Source organism: Scophthalmus maximus, chromosome 20, assembly GCF_022379125.1.
Source record: "Scophthalmus maximus strain ysfricsl-2021 chromosome 20, ASM2237912v1, whole genome shotgun sequence".
Taxonomy (NCBI): Eukaryota; Metazoa; Chordata; class Actinopteri; order Pleuronectiformes; family Scophthalmidae; genus Scophthalmus; species Scophthalmus maximus.
The window spans coordinates 2,688,177-2,705,759 of record NC_061534.1 but is presented as its reverse complement, the minus strand read 5'-3'; the positions used below and the strand labels follow the sequence as shown (position 1 = coordinate 2,705,759).

General features: G+C 46.7%; 1 protein-coding gene across 3 annotated transcripts in view; it reads right to left on the bottom strand.

The window, feature by feature from the left end:
- cacna1bb (calcium channel, voltage-dependent, N type, alpha 1B subunit, b) overlaps positions 1-17,583 on the bottom strand; it is a 104,444-nt gene that overhangs the window by 32,741 nt on the left and 54,120 nt on the right. For all 3 annotated transcript variants that reach the window (XM_035608192.2, XM_035608193.2, XM_035608194.2), the window contains exons 10-23: positions 17,467-17,582; positions 17,272-17,361; positions 15,607-15,696; positions 14,320-14,550; positions 14,121-14,233; positions 13,745-13,857; positions 13,112-13,243; positions 7,018-7,090; positions 6,286-6,403; positions 5,959-6,026; positions 5,744-5,850; positions 4,215-4,277; positions 2,797-2,838; positions 841-1,602 (exon numbers count right to left, since the gene is read on the bottom strand). In XM_035608192.2, coding sequence (XP_035464085.2) covers positions 841-1,602; positions 2,797-2,838; positions 4,215-4,277; positions 5,744-5,850; positions 5,959-6,026; positions 6,286-6,403; positions 7,018-7,090; positions 13,112-13,243; positions 13,745-13,857; positions 14,121-14,233; positions 14,320-14,550; positions 15,607-15,696; positions 17,272-17,361; positions 17,467-17,582 — 2,118 coding nt within the window. The remainder of the gene's footprint in view (positions 1-840; positions 1,603-2,796; positions 2,839-4,214; positions 4,278-5,743; positions 5,851-5,958; positions 6,027-6,285; positions 6,404-7,017; positions 7,091-13,111; positions 13,244-13,744; positions 13,858-14,120; positions 14,234-14,319; positions 14,551-15,606; positions 15,697-17,271; positions 17,362-17,466; position 17,583) is intronic.

Here is a 17,583-nt window from a genome sequence, read left to right as displayed (position 1 = left end):
CTTCAAATCCTCCGGAGGGTTAATTAAGTGGAGTCAGACGCATCACAGTCCAGTCGGAGGGCTGTGGAGACGATCACCGTTGCACCAGCTCCAGCGAAGATACAGAAGTAAGCGAGCGACTGTCGGGCTGTTTTCCGTGAGTGTTAGGGCCACATTGAGGGGGAAAAAAATGAAAAGGGAGACACCGAGAATAAAGTCGCAACATTGTGAGAATGAAGTCGACATTTTACGAGACAACACTTTGGCTTCATTCTTGTAATAGTACGACTCTACTCTCAAAGTCTCCAATTCTTTCTCTCTCCGCGTGGCCCCTAATACTCTCACCTCAGACGAATTCAAAGAAAACTGTTTTATGAGAAATCTGATCATCCCTGATATTACTAAAGGCAGCGGCCTGTCCGATCAGACGGACTCTGCCTGTGCACCCCAACGGGAGAAGAGCTGCTCGGAAACGCAGAGACTGATGTTTCTCGTCCGCTCGGCGGCGGCTGAAGCTGGTGAGTTGCATTTTTACAGCAGATAAGGAGGGGACGTCAGCATTTTATTTGGAATTGTTGTTGTTGTTGTTGTTGTTTTTCTGGCCATCAGACGGATTTAAGTCCAATATTCTCTCTCTTCTTTATCTCTGGTTTCAGGCTCCAACTCCTGAGGCAAACATCTGACTGTGTAGCGGATTCATCTGAGAGTCTTTTTAAAAAAAATTTTTTGCTGAACGCAGCTGCTCCTGTGTCTGGATATGGCCGATAAACATGAATTATTTACATGGGAAGAAGAAGAAAGTGTGAATAGTTTAACGTGTATTATGAAAACACACATTGAATATAATATCTGCATCCTCACCTGTGGCCCCTGGCTCCATTTCTGTTCCTCCTACAGTCGTCTCCATCCAGGGTGGACTGAGCTCGGACCATGCGAGAGCAGCGTCCCTTCCTCTCCCCGTTACTATCCCCCCCCCCTCCTCCTCCTCCCCCTCCCCCTCCCCTCCCCTTGCGCTCTCCCTGTGCGCCGTTCGCCATCATCCCGTTCCCCTCTTTCTGCGGACGGTGGGAATGGTGATGCAGATTTCCCCTCTCGTCTCCCGCGTGCACGCCATTGGTCGCCTCCTCCTCCCCCTCCTCCTCGGGGGAGCCCGCCTGGTGGTGGTGGTGGTGGTGCCTGTGCCCCGGCGCGCCCTCGCGGCTGCGGCTCCTCTCCAGCCTCCCCTCCCCCGTCTGGGCGCCGTCGGCGTTGTGATCTCGGCTCCTGCTGTGATGGGCATGGTGCCGCCCTCCCCTGCCGTCGCTGCTCTCCCCGTTTCGGTCGCGGTGGCGGTGATGCTTCCTGGCGTGCGCGTGGACGCCGTCGTCCCCCGCCTCCTCCCGCCCGCCCCCTTCGGGAGGCCTGCTGGGCTTGTCGCCGTTCCTGGCCTCCACCACGAGCGGCCGGTCCAGGTGGGTCTTCATGTCGGGGTGCAGGTGGAGGGCGGAGGACACGCGCAGGCGCTCCTCGGGGTCCAGCTCGTTGAACAGCGCCTCGCTGCTCGCCCTCAGGGTGTGTTTCCTCAGCTGGTTGGTCCTCTGCTCCCACACCGACATGCTCTTCATCGACCGCTGCTGCTCCTTACTGCAACACACGAGTCAAAACCCACAGCAAGAGATCGTGTGGCGATGAGAAACACTGTCGAAGGAAACGGCTCAAGTTTCTTTTTTGTCACATGGGTTTTGGGTTGAACACCGCCGACGACAGTTTCATCCATAGCCACACGGAATTCTCTTCATGTAAATCAGGTCGTCAGGCCTCTCCTGAAGTACAGTGACGTGAGAGAGAACCGGACAGGATGTGGTCTATGGATGCTTCAACAAACGTTCGCCATGGTAAAGCTCTCACTTGCCATGCTTGTGTTATATGGAGAAAAGGTTTCAAATCCTCAATATCCACATATGAGTCTTTGTACTTTCTGACGCTAGAGATTGTCTGAAGCTGACATCACCTGACCGCTTATTTAGAGTCACGTGACTTTGACACAGTGGGAAAAAACTATTCAATAACACTCTCCTGAGATAAACCTTTCACCAGAGACGATCACAATGAAGTGTGTCAATCTCTACCTTCATCTTCTCTGAAACCACTTAAATCTCCTTTGTGTGGGTGAGAAAAAGGCCTCGCACAAATCGTCTCGGTCGTGTTTCTGCACACTGCTTTTAAACGACTAAGAAACAATCTTTTCATGGCCTCAAACAGATGCAGTTTCAAAATTTTTAGTATAAAACCCATAAAATCTTTTTAACAAAAGCAAGTGAACTGCAATTTACTCTCTACAGACCATTATTATTAAAAAAAATCCATTATATAGGTATTTCCCATCTGCGTAATAGGGCCACGATCCGACCAGCCTCATATCAAATTCATATTGGTATTGATTGATATGGTATGAATAACTTAGTCAACCCCCAGCGCCAATCAGAGAGACAGTCTGAGTTTCCCAAAAGCGACGTCGGGAGAAAAAGGCGAAACTCGGAGGGACGAAAGCAAAGGATGAATCTCTCCACGTATGTTTGGCGTCGTGACAATTGTCAAATGTTTCCATTTGACAGAAATGATCTGTCCAATTGTGACCCATGTGTCAACAGGCACAAACCAACATGCGATGGGTGATCAAACACATCAGAGACTGGGACGTGTTCATGTCTCCATCTCACTAGGTGAAGGCATTGCATTCTATATCACATACTATCTTCCGTTGTCTGTTCCACAGAATGATTTATTTACATGGGGCTTTACGGGTTAGTTAAGTTTGTTCCGTCTGGTCACCTGTACCTCAAGATTCGCCGGGCGGGGGAGGAGAAGACAGTAAAACTCCTAAAAGACAAGAGGACACAGACAGACAGACGGACGGACAGAGAACACAGAGGACACACAGGACAGGTAATGCACACACGTCACAGTGCAGACAGTGTTTTCTTCAGAGAGGAACGTGAGAGGGCGAAACGCTGAAGGGATGGGAGGGTCATTGTGCGAGATATGATCACAACAGGGTCAGTAGAAGGAAATTGAAGTTTGCTCTGGTTATGAGTGATGTTCAATGAGCAGAGTCCCAGCAGGCGGACTGTGGCCTGCGATCGTGCCGTCTCTGGGGACGACGACGACAAACAGACTGGAAACTCCAAAGTGCCGCCGGTGACGGCAAAACGCTCGGAGACATGGGACACTTGCACGCGAATGACTCGCGTCCGAAAGAGTGTTCAGGTATGAGAGGCCTCGTGGCTGCATGTAAGATGTGTCTGTGTTATTTACATCTAATTGTGTTTTAATGCTCAGTGAGGCTTGTTTTGTTTTTTAAAACTAGTCGATTTCACATTTCACTCTAAAAGCAATGATGACATGACAGAGACTATACTTTAGATTTATGGAGGTCCAGGGGAGAGGAGAGGAGAAGAGAGGAGAGGAAACAAAGAGTAATGAAGAAAGGAAACAGAACACAAGGAGGGAGAAGGTGGGAGAGGAAACAAGTGGAGAAACAAAAGTAAATGAATAAAGATGATGATGAGAAAGGAGAGGGGACACGAATAGGAAGAGGAGAGGAGAGGAGGAGACGAGGATAGGGAGGAGGAGCCAATGAAATGAGAGGAGATGAGGTGAGGAGAGGAGAGGAGAGGAGGATAGGGAGGAGGAGCCAATGAAAGGAGAGGAGACGAGGTGAGGAGAGGAGAGGAGGAGAGGAGGATAGGGAGGAGGAGCCAATGAAAGGAGAGGAGAAGAGGTGAGGAGAGGAGAGGAGGAGAGGAGGATAGGGAGGAGGAGCCAATGAAATGAGAGGAGATGAGGTGAGGAGAGGAGGAGAGGAGGATCCAATGAACGGAGAGGAGATGAGACGAGGTGAGGAGAGGAGAGGAGGAGACGAGGATAGGGAGGAGGAGCCAATGAAATGAGAGGAGAAGAGGTGAGGAGAGGAGACGAGGTGAGGAGAGGAGAGGAGGAGACGAGGATAGGGAGGAGGAGCCAATGAAATGAGAGGAGAAGAGGTGAGGAGAGGAGACGAGGTGAGGAGAGGAGAGGAGGAGACGAGGATAGGGAGGAGGAGCCAATGAACGGAGAGGAGACGAGGTGAGGAGAGGAGGAGAGGAGGATAGGTGAGAGGAGGAACTGATGGAAGGAGAGGAGACGAGGTGAGAGGAGACGAGGTGAGAGGAGGCGAGGGGAGGAGGAGAATATTGTAACAGAGACTGATAACTCACGGTGACTGAATGCTGTTGATGGACGACCTGCGAGAGAGAGCCTCTCGATTTTGCTTTACAAAACTGTACATGCAGAACAAAAAAACAAAAAGAAACAAATGAGACACACACGTGTGAAGGGGGCGAGTGGACGGTCCGCACGTCTGCGCGTGCACCCGCCCGCCCCCCCCCCCCGCTGTACAGTAAAGGACTAATCTGTGCAACTACTTCAATAACACAACAACAAAAGCGTCAGCAGGTACATTTTATATTCAACAGCAAAAACTGAAGCTGAAACACAGTCGATCAGGAGTTTCATTCCAAAACGAGAAGAGAATTTTAGATTTAAATATATATAGATGTGAAAGCTCAGATAGGGTTTTGTGTAGTGGTCATTTTGAAACGAAACCCTGAGTTTCTCTGTGAAAAAAAAAATAGAAGCACATAGATTCCACATAGAATATTCCATCAACTGTTCAAACTATTATATTCAGAGGACACTGAGAATAAAGTCGAGGTCATTTGGTAACAGTAGTGATGAGGGGGGAAGATTGGGTCCAGAGTGTGATCGCTCCACAGTCGGACTGACCTAGTTTCTCGGCGAGGACGACGGCAGATAAGGAGCGAGTGTGAATCAGAGACGATCGCTGCGTGGACGGAATGACGAAGGTCTGCGAGACAAACTGACACAATCGGAATGTGTCCATTTTTGTTTTCCTTCCACATTAACGGCGGGGGGAGCTCCTAATCAACGACAAGGGTGACCACGCGGCGGCTCTCTCTGGACGGACTCTCTCGATGTCGGCGTTCATCATTCAAGGCTCTAAGAATAGGTCGGAGGCGCGACTAATTTCCTCGTTGACACGAGGCCGCAGACCTGTCAGTCACAGGCTGGTGGCGGTGGGGGAGGAGAGGGGGGCGGGTCAGAGAAGTTCTAATCATGACAGGAGATATATCTTGAAGACATCCCTGTTATCGTCGCGTCGGAGACAAAGTGGGAACGTCCTGACAGAGAAGATTAGGGTTCAGGATAATATATATATATATATATATATACACGAATCGGAAGAAAGTGACGCACACGTCTGAATCTCATCTAATTTTCCAACTTCTCCAAACTTGTCCAGAAGTGTGCATCACTCTTAAGTGTCCTCTGGAAACACTTCCGTTTCGTTGCAGGTCAATTTGCAGCGTGTTTTTTCAATGTGTCGTCGAATTGATGAGGACGTTTTTCCTAATTTTGCCTGTGTTTTGTCTACTGGCATGTGTTTTCTTCAGTTGCAGTGCTGTGAGCTCTCAGGGCCGCCGCAGTAACAACCTTTTGCAAAAGCCAATTTCGACGTGTGTTGTATTCCTTAATTGCCTCTCCGAGTGACGACGGTAGACGGTGGAGTGGATGAGGAAGAAGTCCAGAACACACACACACACACACACACACACACACACACACACACACACACACACACACACAAACAAAGGGACATTTATCTCCCGTGTGGCACTGAGCAGAGCCGCTGTCAGGGGAAGAGGGGGATTCTGGGAAAACTTACGCGGCGATGGAGATGTTGGCCGCCGATATGGGGCTGACCTCCTTCACCTCCAGCGCCTTCTGCAGGGCCAGCTTCTTGTTGGCCGCCTCCTCCTGCTCCTCTTCGTCCTTGAAGCGGCGACAAAAAAAACAGGACGTTTTCAGAGATAAGAAAGAAAAAAAAAGGGGGGGGGGGGATTCACGCCAGCGCAGGGTAACACGACTCCGAGGCCCCACCTTCGTCAGCTCCTGTGCGTTGGCCAGGTTATCGACGGCGATGGCCAAGAAGACATTCAGGAGAGTGTCTGGAGGAGGACGGGACTCAGGAGAAAAACACGGATGATGACAGCAGATATCTCACTGAAGATCTGAACAAAGTCCTTCTGGTCTTCGACAACAGCTGTCCATCATCCTTTTACATTTCACGCCTCGACTGGCCGAAGGATTTCGGACACTACTCGGGACCTGCACCTGGAATCACTTCAACCTGGAACCATTTTAAAATCGTTTGACCTGCTCCTTCCGACTCTCGGCTTCAATCACACGAGGCGTCAAAGAGGATACAGTTTCCGAAGAGCGTGAGGACGATGAAGTAGACGGAGGAGAACATGCCGCGGCGGACGCCTCCCTGAGACTCGATCCCGTGGTACATCACGGCGTTCCAGTCCTCGCCGGTCAGAATCTGAGGAAGACAAGAGGATGATGTTTGTTAAGACCCAAAGCTTAGTCTTACGGAATTATAGAAAATAATTCACTGGATGGAGTGAAGGGTTATGGGCACGGACTAATTGAAGGATTAGGAAAAAGCTCATTAGGGGACAGACGGGACACGGACCAGTCGTTTCATTTAATGAAGACTGATAACAGTCTTTTTCCATAAAGTCTATATTCTCTCATTTATTCAGAAAGTGTGTGTGTGTGTGTGTGTTGTGTGAGTGTGTGTGTGTGTGTGTGTGTGTGTGAGTGTGTGTGTAAGTGTGTGAGTGTGTGTGTGAGTGTGTGAGTGTGTGTGTGTGTGTGAGTGTGTGAGTGTGTGTGTGTGTGTGTGAGTGTGTGTGTGTGTGTGTGAGTGTGTGTGTGTGTGTGTGTGTGTGTGTGTGAGTGTGTGTGTGTGTGTGTGTGTGTGTGTGTGTGAGAGTGTGTGTGTGTGTGTGTGTGTGTGTATGTGTGTGTGTGTGTGAGTGTGTGTGTGTGAGTGTGTGGGTGTGTGTCTTGAGTGTGTGTGTGTTTGTGTGTTTGTGTGTGTGTGTGTGTATGTGTGTGTGTGTGGGTGTGCGTCAGTGTGAGGCGTCGTACCTGGAACACAGTGAGGATGGCTGCTGGGAAGGTATCAAAGTTGGTTGTCGGCGTCTCTTCTTCAAAGTTAAACCTAAAAGATTCAGAATCAGGAGAAGAACCTCATTTTAAAAAATCAAAAGGGAAAAGAAAAATCATTAAAAAAAACATTGTCAGATCTTAAAGTCATCTACCTGCTGTTTAGGAGAGGATACAGAAAAGTATCCTGGATTCAAATTTTTAAATATGAAATTAGATCAAATAATGTCGGGAGCCTGTTGTAGGAACTGTCTGAGCAACAACACATGTTTCTGCTCGGGAGAAACATGACACGGCACAGAAAGACAAAACATTTCTTCTTTTCTCCTCGTCTGTAAAACCTTTAATCCATTCACAATGCATCCTCACACACACACACACACACACACACACTTGCACTTCTATACTTGTGAGGGCCTCACCTCTAACCCTAACTGAACATTAATGCATCTTAGATCTTTTAATTTTTTTAAAATGTTGTGTCAGCAATAATACCCGTAATCACAAAAATGCTTTACTGTACAAAAACAACTAGGTGAGGTCAATGTAATCAAAAAAAAATATTATGATCCTACACTTGCAACCTGTGAAAAACGTATCAGTATCAACTTTCACGTTATCCCGTGAAACTTCCACGATATAATATTGTCACATTATTTCGTGAAAACTTTCACTTATAAAAAAAAAGTATTAATAGTACATGACTTAATTAATTGTACTAATAGTACATTAATAGTACAACACGTCATGTTTGAAACAGATAGTCCTAAATTGAGGATATGTGGCTGCCGCAGTGTTTAACCATAAATCTTTGCCATAAAATAAACATATGGCAAACTTACAGCTTTAACGCTCAAACCAGATCTCTACCCACAAGCAGCCTGTGAATGAATGAATGAATGAATGTATGAATGAATGAATGAATTGAGAACCAGACAAAATGTCTTAACCAATCCAATGAATACCTAAAACACACATCGGCCCTCACAAAGACAGACGTACAACACACTGACGGATGTGCGCCCGTCAGTTTTCTCCACCGCTGTAGGTGGGGAGCAGTGTCGTCAAGGACGGAAGGGAGAAACACCGAGGCTCCAAAACACACTGCTGCGGCATTATTATTCCTGGATTCAGGCAGTTTCCGCTTGATTCCTCTCCCTCTTAGAGGCGACGTCACGCTCGCCGGGCAAGTTTCTGTTTTCAAAATAGCCTCGTAATACTCAGACGGTCACCTGTCACCTGTGACCAGTGCAGCCCTAGAGAGGATGACTCGCCATATCACCTGACGAGCCTGGATGGACGGGGCGGTGGAGTGAGTCTGCGGGAGGAAGAGGGATAATATGCTGCTTTTCTGTCAAAGATCGAAAGTGTGTGAATCAGGTTTTGGACCCGCCTCCCTACAGTGCCAGTGTGTTTTGGGCTGAACACGACAGCACTCCTGAACGGACAGCGACACATGAACAAGAGGAACAAGACAAAATGACACGATAAACACCAATAAAGTTGGAGAGAAATGATGAACAATGGCTAAAAACAGAAATCACAGAGATTTGAGATTCGTTTCGTCTAAAAAAAAAAGAATCAGATTATTCTACCACAGCGGATCCACGACAAACACCGGGTACAAAGGTCACAACAGCAACGTCAGCACAGATGTGAGGAATTATTCGGTGTTAACACGTTGCACACAATGGATCTGAATCTGTTTTTTTTTTTGCAAAGGACCCAACGAACCTGCCAAAACCTGAGTCCGTGGTCTTGAAACTGAAGAAGACAACGAGAGAATGACACAGAGATGCGTAAGGATGGGGTCGGACAATAACCGACACTGCTGATCAGTCATCTTTTCAAGTGTCAGTCAATCTAAAATTAAAGGAAACAAAGACTTTGGGTGGAACAGACGTGTTGCAAATGGAGGACAAGTCGGAGTGCGGGTGTACATGGTATTTGAAAGTGTTTTGTTGTGACAGGTGGAGAAAAAACTGGTCAAAAATATGAAAGAAAAGATATTGTGTTATGGTTGATGGTGGTAATCTGGGTATTTAAATTCATCTGAATGGGCTGTGGAGGTACGACAGACCAAAAAAAACACTGCCTGGATCATAAACACTGAAACTAAGCTTCGCTCTCTTGGTTCCATGTGAATAAATTCAGAGAAAACAAATTGTTGTGGCTAAATAAAATTCAGTTAAAGCCAAACTCTCAAAGTAATGGGGTACCACAGGGGTCTATTCTTGGCCCAAACTATTTACATGACAAGTTAATACCATCACTCCTCCTAATCAGTACATTAAAGTCAGATTTTATGCAGATGATGCCATTATGTATGACAGTAATTGTGCTACAATCAACTTACCTTTGCTCATCTTCAAACTGCCTATAACAATCCGACAATTAAAACTTTTTATGGCATCTATACCAATATTGCCGATTCATACAAACATTTAGGAATTTAGCCTGATGGTAAGCTATCAGGAACGATTCCTAGGTTTTACCACAAAATTAAGAGGTTAAACAAGGTTAAACAAAGTTTGTGAAATATAATTAAAGGCTTTTTTCTGGTCTGAATGGTTACACAGGAGGCACAATTATTATAATATTATACTTATCAATCAACATACTTCTGTTTCACAGTAAATTAAATTGTGTACTGTACAGTCAAAAGAACTCCCAGAACACTGCAAACAAACCAAATAAACCTGAGCCCATTGAATCCTGAACAAACACAGACACGAGTTTGAGTGTTTCAGTGTCCGTTTACAGTCAAAATACTTCACATATGAAAATGTGCTTCCATTCGGTTTATCTTTGGATACCCAGGAGAACTTTACAGAAATAATACCTCTCGATAGAGTTGACATTACACAACACAAATACAAAAGATGCATGCAAGAGTAAATTAATTATGCATGAATGTGTTCCCAAAAAAGCAAATATTGACCCTCAACAAAAAAAAGGAGTTCAAAGATTGGCAGAAATGCGTGTCCACGTACTTTTGGCCATATGCTGAATCTGTGAAAATCCAATTTCAGCTAATGACATCAGCCAGCAACCGGTCCTGCTGTAATATATACTGTACATGCATGAGGGGGATGGTCTGTGGGAGGGAGTGATGGAGGGAAGAGTGTTGGAGGAGAGGAGGGAGGAGCAGCTAATTCAATAAGGCTTCCCCTGCCTTGGCATGTCATCATATTCTCTCCTACCTTTGTCCTTCTCTGTCTCATTAGTCCTTCCTCTATCATCCGCCCTCCTCCACACCCAGTGCTCATCCCTCCACCACTTTCCCTTCCCTCCCCACCCTCTCTACCTCTTTCTCCTACACCTCCATCTTCCCCCTCCCTCCTTGAGGATTAGCGCTCTGCGTGCCGACCTCTGTTTACTCTGATAATAGGGATTGGGAGCGTGCCGCTCAGCTTCCGTGCGGCAGCCGCGGGGACTTCATTAAAACCAACGCCTGAAAACAAGAATCACACGAGGCCCGACTCCCAACTACGAGCCCCTGTGCCCCCCCCCCCTGCGTCCTTCAGGACTACAGCAGCAGGTTGACTCTGTGCAAGGTGATGGCAACACAAAAAGATCTCTAAGCACACGCAGGCTTCATTAAAGTGGACTGGAGATAACGGCCGGATGAAAAAAAGGAAACTAATCCGGACGCGCGTGGCCTCCCGCCGCCTTGTGACAAGAGAGATGTGACCGGCTTATACAAAATGAGGAGTGGGAATGAGGACAACGAGGGAGTCCACTGTAACCAATAAGCCGCTGCTGGATCTCACACAGTATGATGACCCAAAATGGCTGAAACGGCATCTGCTTTTCCAGTTATTGCTCTTAAATTTGCAAACATCCGCAAAACAGGTTTAAAAAAATTGTGAGTAACTGAATTTCAGCATCCAGATGCCTGCGCATTTAGCCAGGAAGTTTATTATGATTATGATCTGTATTCAGTTCGTAGGTACATTAGGGCTACGCATCATATGGATATTAATCTCTCAACCAAAACCTCTTCTGATTAAATGTATTTTAGTATCTAAATGTCGTGAAACAGGTCACGGAGCCTGAGCTGAAAATGTGAAATGCCATGTCTCGCTTAAAAGTGGGAGCTGCAAAGCAAAACAAAATCTTATTCTATTACAGTAAATCCTTCACATTCACCTTGGAGTTTATCACTTATTAATTTTCCCGAACAGTCGGTGATTTCCTGTGAGTCTCGGCAGGAAGACAAGACTCGCTCGAACTGTTTATCTTTCGATTCTCACCGTTTCACCAGGAGATTAACTCTGGGTCTTTTGAGACGATGAACATCATTTCTGAGCCAAAAATAAAGTCTGGGTAGAATAAAAGACTTCTTCTTCTTCTTAAGAATCCGTTTACTCTTCAAAGACTATTTTTTTCATTAAACAAATGAAATCATCTGCCTGAGGAACGCTCTTGTGTTTCCTATGGACTGGATATAATTCAACAGAAACATTGGTTGTTATCTGTAATCAAAAGATTAGAAAAGATTGCATATTTTTAAGTTTTGATCTTCGGCTCCAGAAGTGATTTGAAACCTCGGTTGCATGTTTCAGATTTCAAGATGAAGATGTGGGACAGTGAGCTCGGCCCGATGTGTGCGACCATGTGGACGTCAGATTCATCTCTCTCTCGTCCGTCCCCGGAGACTGAGGCGACGCTAATGATGGTGGGCCTGGCGCCATGGCAACAGCGCTGCTGCCTCACAAGACACTGCGCTGACACCTCGGTGGTTAAGGTTTGGTCAAGTGCAGCGAACTTACACTACATGGTTCGAGTTAAGGAAAGATAGAAGTAGCGGAACTACCTTCTCCTTTGCTCCTAAGCAACAACGATCAGCATTCACACGACCAAGCGAGGTCGGACGCACGGGCCATAGGTTCCATCTCCAATCGTTCCCTGACCCTCCCCACTCTGCTTTTAATATCTTATGTTTGAAATATAATTCTGGTTTATTACATCTTTGATCTCATAAGGGGGACGGTTCGTAGACGCTGACATTTGGGGAAAGGCGACATTGCTAAAAAGACAAAAGGTGGAGAGAAACATTCGCAGTAAGAACATCAGACAAGTTCCCCAAAAAAAAAGAGGCTTATGAAAAAGAAACTATTAGCGAGATGGTTTATTGTAAACATCCATCAGCGTCTACAGACTCGTCCGTCTGATACCTACTTGAAACAGAGTGAGAACAGTTTTGGAGAAAGGACGAGTGGATAAACACTTGGTCTACAACAATCTGCTCACTCATCACGTCCTGTTGGACTTTACAGTGTTTTCCCATATGTCAGTATTCTCCTTTGTGAGTTTTCATTACGACAAACAAAATAATGGCCAAGTTTAAATAAACCCGAATTATACTTATACCATATAAAATGAACAGTTTATTTACTAGTAAACTGCAGTCATCACGAGTCTCATGCATCGTTGCTTAATACATATTTTATAGGAACTGGTTTCAAATGACGTTGTTTGTTTTTACCATTTTCTTTCATGTGATATTTCTAATTTTTCTCTGTCTTGTTGCGCTGTTTTATTCCTGTGTATTTATAACCTTATTTAGACGAGTGCTAAAGAAATAACGTTCTATTATTATTAAAGAACCAAACAGATATTGCCTATAAATATATATATATATATATTTGCGATAAAATAAAACCCCAAACTGATGTTAGTCATGGTCGTACAGTGACATTTGAGGAGCCGCAGCCCAGAATCATGAGGCGATGGTGTCATTAGACGTGGAGCTCCTGCAGAGACTGATATCAAAGGGCTGCTGCTGTGCCAGCTACCTGCTGCGTCAACACGTCTGTCACCGCCGCCACGCCGGGCCGGGGACCACACGCACGCACGCACGCACGCACGCACGCACGCACGCACACACACACACACACACACACACACACGCAGGAGGAGAGGAGGTGAGCGTCTGTCTGTGTGTGTGTGTGTGTGTGTGTGTGTGTGTGTGTGTGTGTGTGTGTCTATGTTGGATGGATGGAAAGAGGAGGAAAGAGCGGTCAGAGAGCGGGACGGGACGGGACGGGACGGGTCGGAGAGATTTACTCACTGTCCTCCAAAGAGCTGCATGCCCAGCAGGGCGAAGACCACGATGAAGAGGAAGAGGAGGAAGAGCAGGCTGATGATGGACTTCATCGAATTCAGGAGGGAGACCACCAGGTTCCTCAGCGAGTTCCAGTATCTGACAGGGGAAAGCGAGCGGACACGGAAAAACGAAAATGACGGTCGAGCGGACGAAATAAAATTTGCTCCAAAAAGCCAAGAAGAGACAAACTCAACAGACGGTACAAAACAAAAGGCTTAATGCAGAATAGGAAGCAGTGAGTCGGGGTGCACGGCTGCCAGGTTCACTGACTCACAGGGTTACAGCTGATCTCATGTGATAAAAGGAAGTGGATTGTCAGTTCAGGGAAGAAAAGGGAATTAAGAAGAAAATGAAAGAGAAGCTTCTGTAACGTAAAAGAGAGTGAACGAGTTAAACGACCACGAAGCTTCATTTCACGTGAGTATCCAGTAGCTAATCTCACTACTCTGCCCAACAAAGCTACTAAAATTATGATTGACACGTATCGTCTTTTAAGTTTCACATTTATGGAAGAGCGAGCGAAGAAAAGCAGTCTTCCTCCGACTAAATCCTGTCGTGCTTCCTTTTTGTCCGTGCGTTCTCTAGAAAGGAACTCACTTGGTGACTTTGAATATCCGGAGCAGCCGCAGCGCTCTCAGCACGCTGATCCCGAACGACGCCCCCGGTTTGATCATGTCCCAGATCACCTCGAAGATGCTCCCCACGATCACCTGCAGACGAGAGCGCAGGGCCACAAAGTTATCGGGAGGCATTTTAAAAAACCCACTCGTGAACCTCTCGCCCTCAAACCGCCGGGCGACCTCGTGCGCATCCAAACAGGAAGTGGCACCGCTGGAGTGGCATCCAGTCTCTACACCTGAGCGTTGGTTTCCATCTAGAGGTCAGGTTGAATTCACGCGCACTTTTGAAAGTTCGCATGAAAGGAAAATGAATAATAATAATAATAATAATAAAAAACGGGCTGGTGACCTACCCCAAAATCGAAGCAGTTAAAGGACGAATGGAAATAATTCCGCACTCCGAGGCCGTACATCTTCATGCTCATCTCCGTCAGGAACAGGCCCAGGAACACGATCTCTGCCGTGTCTGGTTGGAGGAAAAAACACTTTAGCAGAACATGAACATGAATAAGAGTGCGCGTGCATGAGTGTGTGTTTGCGCGTGCGACTCACAGAGGGCCCTCGTGAGCCAGTCGGGCTGGTCGTAGTGGACGATGGCCACGCACAGCGTGTTGAGTCCCACCAGACACAGGACGATCCAGTAGAAGCTCTGGGCCTTCACCATGCGTCGGATGAAGAAGCGGGTCCTCTTCTCCTTGCGGCGGAAGTACGACGAGCTGTCCATCTTGCCGCCGCCGCCGCCGCTTTTCACGCTGGCTCGGCCGAACGGAGAGCCGGGGGGCGCTGGAGGGCGACGACGAGGGACAGAGAGGTTGAGATGTTTGTCACCGTTTCCCAGTTTACATTCTCACGTCGTCTTTCGCCGAGACCTCGAGACGACAATTCGCTTTTCCTCTTGCTCACACTACATTTCACCAAAATTGCAAGCAGATGAAAGAAGCAATTTTCATGCTGCGGGTTGGTTGAAGAGCAAACTAGCTGTACTCCTACAAAAAAACCTGATGTATTCATCTTGTTCCAGACTCTTCTTTTTTTCACTTTCCCCCCTCGAGTTGCACCAGGATTGCATTTGCGCCTCAGGTCACAAAAAGTTGCAGAAATGAGTTGCTGACAGCGACGTGTGTTCGAGTTTGCGCTACATGTCATCTGCTAACAGACACTGAAAGATGTGTTTGCCAGCAGGATTACAAACTGCAAAAAACACAAAGAGGCAACAATGTGGACCCAAGGGACGGAAAAGGAAAAAGCATAAATATCACTTTTGAATCTTTTTCACCCAAAGCTCCTCATTAAAAAAAAAATAGGCATCTGATATTTCAGATATGGAACTGGAGGCATAACGTGTGAAACAAGTGAGTGAGACCAAAACATTTGACGCTCCGATTCCCTCGGCACTTCATTTCGTGAGATAAGATATTTAGTCGGAGGAAGGGGAAAAAAGAAAGGGAGCAATTTCAATTTTGAGGCGACAAAAATGGATTCACTTACCTTTTCACTTATCTTTACTTCCAACCAACATATGAGAAAATTACACGCTGGGACCAATAAGTCTGTTAATATTATAAAAAAATCAAATTTGAAAAATGCTGCGGGTGATTCTGCCGATATTTCAATTCAACAATCTAATTAGGAAATATTAAATGATATTTATTTTCCCTCCGGGTGATTTGATTCTTACAGGAGAAACAGTCTGAGGTGCAGAATATGCTCCCGTTATGAACGTATGTTGGATTTAGTAGTGAGGCTACATGAGGCTTTTTATGGGAAAGGTCGACTCTGTGTGAACAGACAAGTGTGTGAGGGGGTCAGAGGTCGTGGGCGGCGGGTGAAGAGATTTACCGACGGAGGAGATGTCGGCGAACGGATCCTCCCCCTCCTCGGCGCCGATCAGGTCGTTTTTACCTTTCTTGACTTTGCCTCGTTTCAGAACTGCAGAGAGAACCACACGGACCAGAAGGGAAGAAATATTAAAATACAGTAGAGAAGAGAAACGTGGGCCTGGTGCTGCGCTGTTCAGATTGTGTGTGTGTGTGTGTGTGTGTGTGTGTGTGTGTGTGTGTGAGAGAGTGAATGGAGGGGGTGAGCTAATTGGAAACTATGAATAGCAGGCATCAATCATGTTTTTTCATTTGGAGATTTTCTGCCTTCCTGCTTGAAGCTCAGCCTTGGAATGAAAAACTGCCAGCGTGACACGAATGCGGTCGTCACGTGACCGGCTCTGTGTCACGCCGGAGCTGTGGGCTCGCTCCTTCTCCTTCTTCTCCAGACCTTTAAAAATAAAATAAAAACAACAGCAACAGCCCGGTTCTAACACTCAAATTGTGGATGAATCATTTTTTTAAAACCATCTCTCTTGAGTCAGTCGGCCATGATGGACACTGTGCTCCTCTCCCCGCACCTGTCACTCATCTGACAAAGGCCAAGTCCATACGTTTTTTGGATCTCGCGACATCAGAATGTGGATTCGGTCGTTCTAATCCCTCGTATGAGAAAAGAGAAAAAGAGAAAAAAGGCGGCCGGCTGCTGTCACTTCACTGGAATCGTCGGCGCGGATTTGTTTCCAGCGTCGTGCGTCCGATTACCGGCAAATGTATTAACTAATTAACCCTCGTCGTCCCCACATCGGCCCTAATGGACTGACATCATGGGCGAGAGACAGCGAGAGACAGAGATGGAGAGAGAGAGAGGGAGAGAATTAAATAACAGTGAGCTGATTTCTGTAATAAAGGCAACATGAGTAGAGAGAAAACCACGATTAGCACGGTGGTGCCAGGCTGATCATAAGTGCAGTGTGTGTATATATATATATATATATATGAATATATATATATATGAATATATATATATATCTCCTTCCAGGGTGAATAGGTCAGTGTGCACATGTAGACAGACGTTAGCCTGGTGCCTATAAAAACGGACGTAGTCCCCGGGTCCGGAAAATGAAGCGATTGCGGAAGAAGCCTGAAGCCTGTGTTCTGTGGAACCACCAGCAGGGGGCGACTCCGCTGGTTGTTTCTATAGAAGTCTATAGACTTCTCGCATTCTCCTGAGGAGTTTGCGGTCTCATGACGTTCATTTTGTATATCGTGGTCTCATTTTTGTGTAAAGGAGACCATAAAGCATCGAATGCATTGGGGCGTGGATACAGTGGGATTGACAGCTGGTACCGTCCAAATACAGTTCGTTAAATCAGTGACGGCGAGTTGCCACTCGTGGAACCGGTTACAAGTCTTTGCAGGCCTCTGATTGGCCGCCGTGGCTTCACTGTATCGGGTTAAGAGGCCGCCTGTGGGTTCGGCTGCTCCTGACAATGTGACATAGTTTCAGTGGATATCTGTATACGTGTGGACGAGGCCTGAGGCCAAACTACACATTCATGGCGAAGATGATTTTTTATTTTTTTTTGATGCCATAGAAAATGGATCTTCGGATGTGAATGATTTGTGCCCTGGTTAAACCGTCGGCCTCCTCTGGTCAAGTCGGGGAAACAGACACTGTTTTCACCTGGCAGGTTCTGTTTCCTCTTGTACCACGCACCGTCCAGCGGGGACTTCTCCTCTGCGATCTCATCCTCCTCCTCCAGCAACACCTCCTCTGCAGCAGGGAAGGAAAAGAAAGGAAAGACTGATTTGGTCCCCGTCGTTCTAACACAACAAACACACCAGCGCCAGCTCACGCTGCTTCAGAGATGAACCTCACCCGCTTTGCAGATCCACTCCAGGTACCCGGTGAGCTCTCTCTCGATCTGCTGCTGCCGCCGGAGCTTCAGGAACTCCTGCCTCTTCTCCACGCGCTCTCTCTCTTTGGCAAATTCTC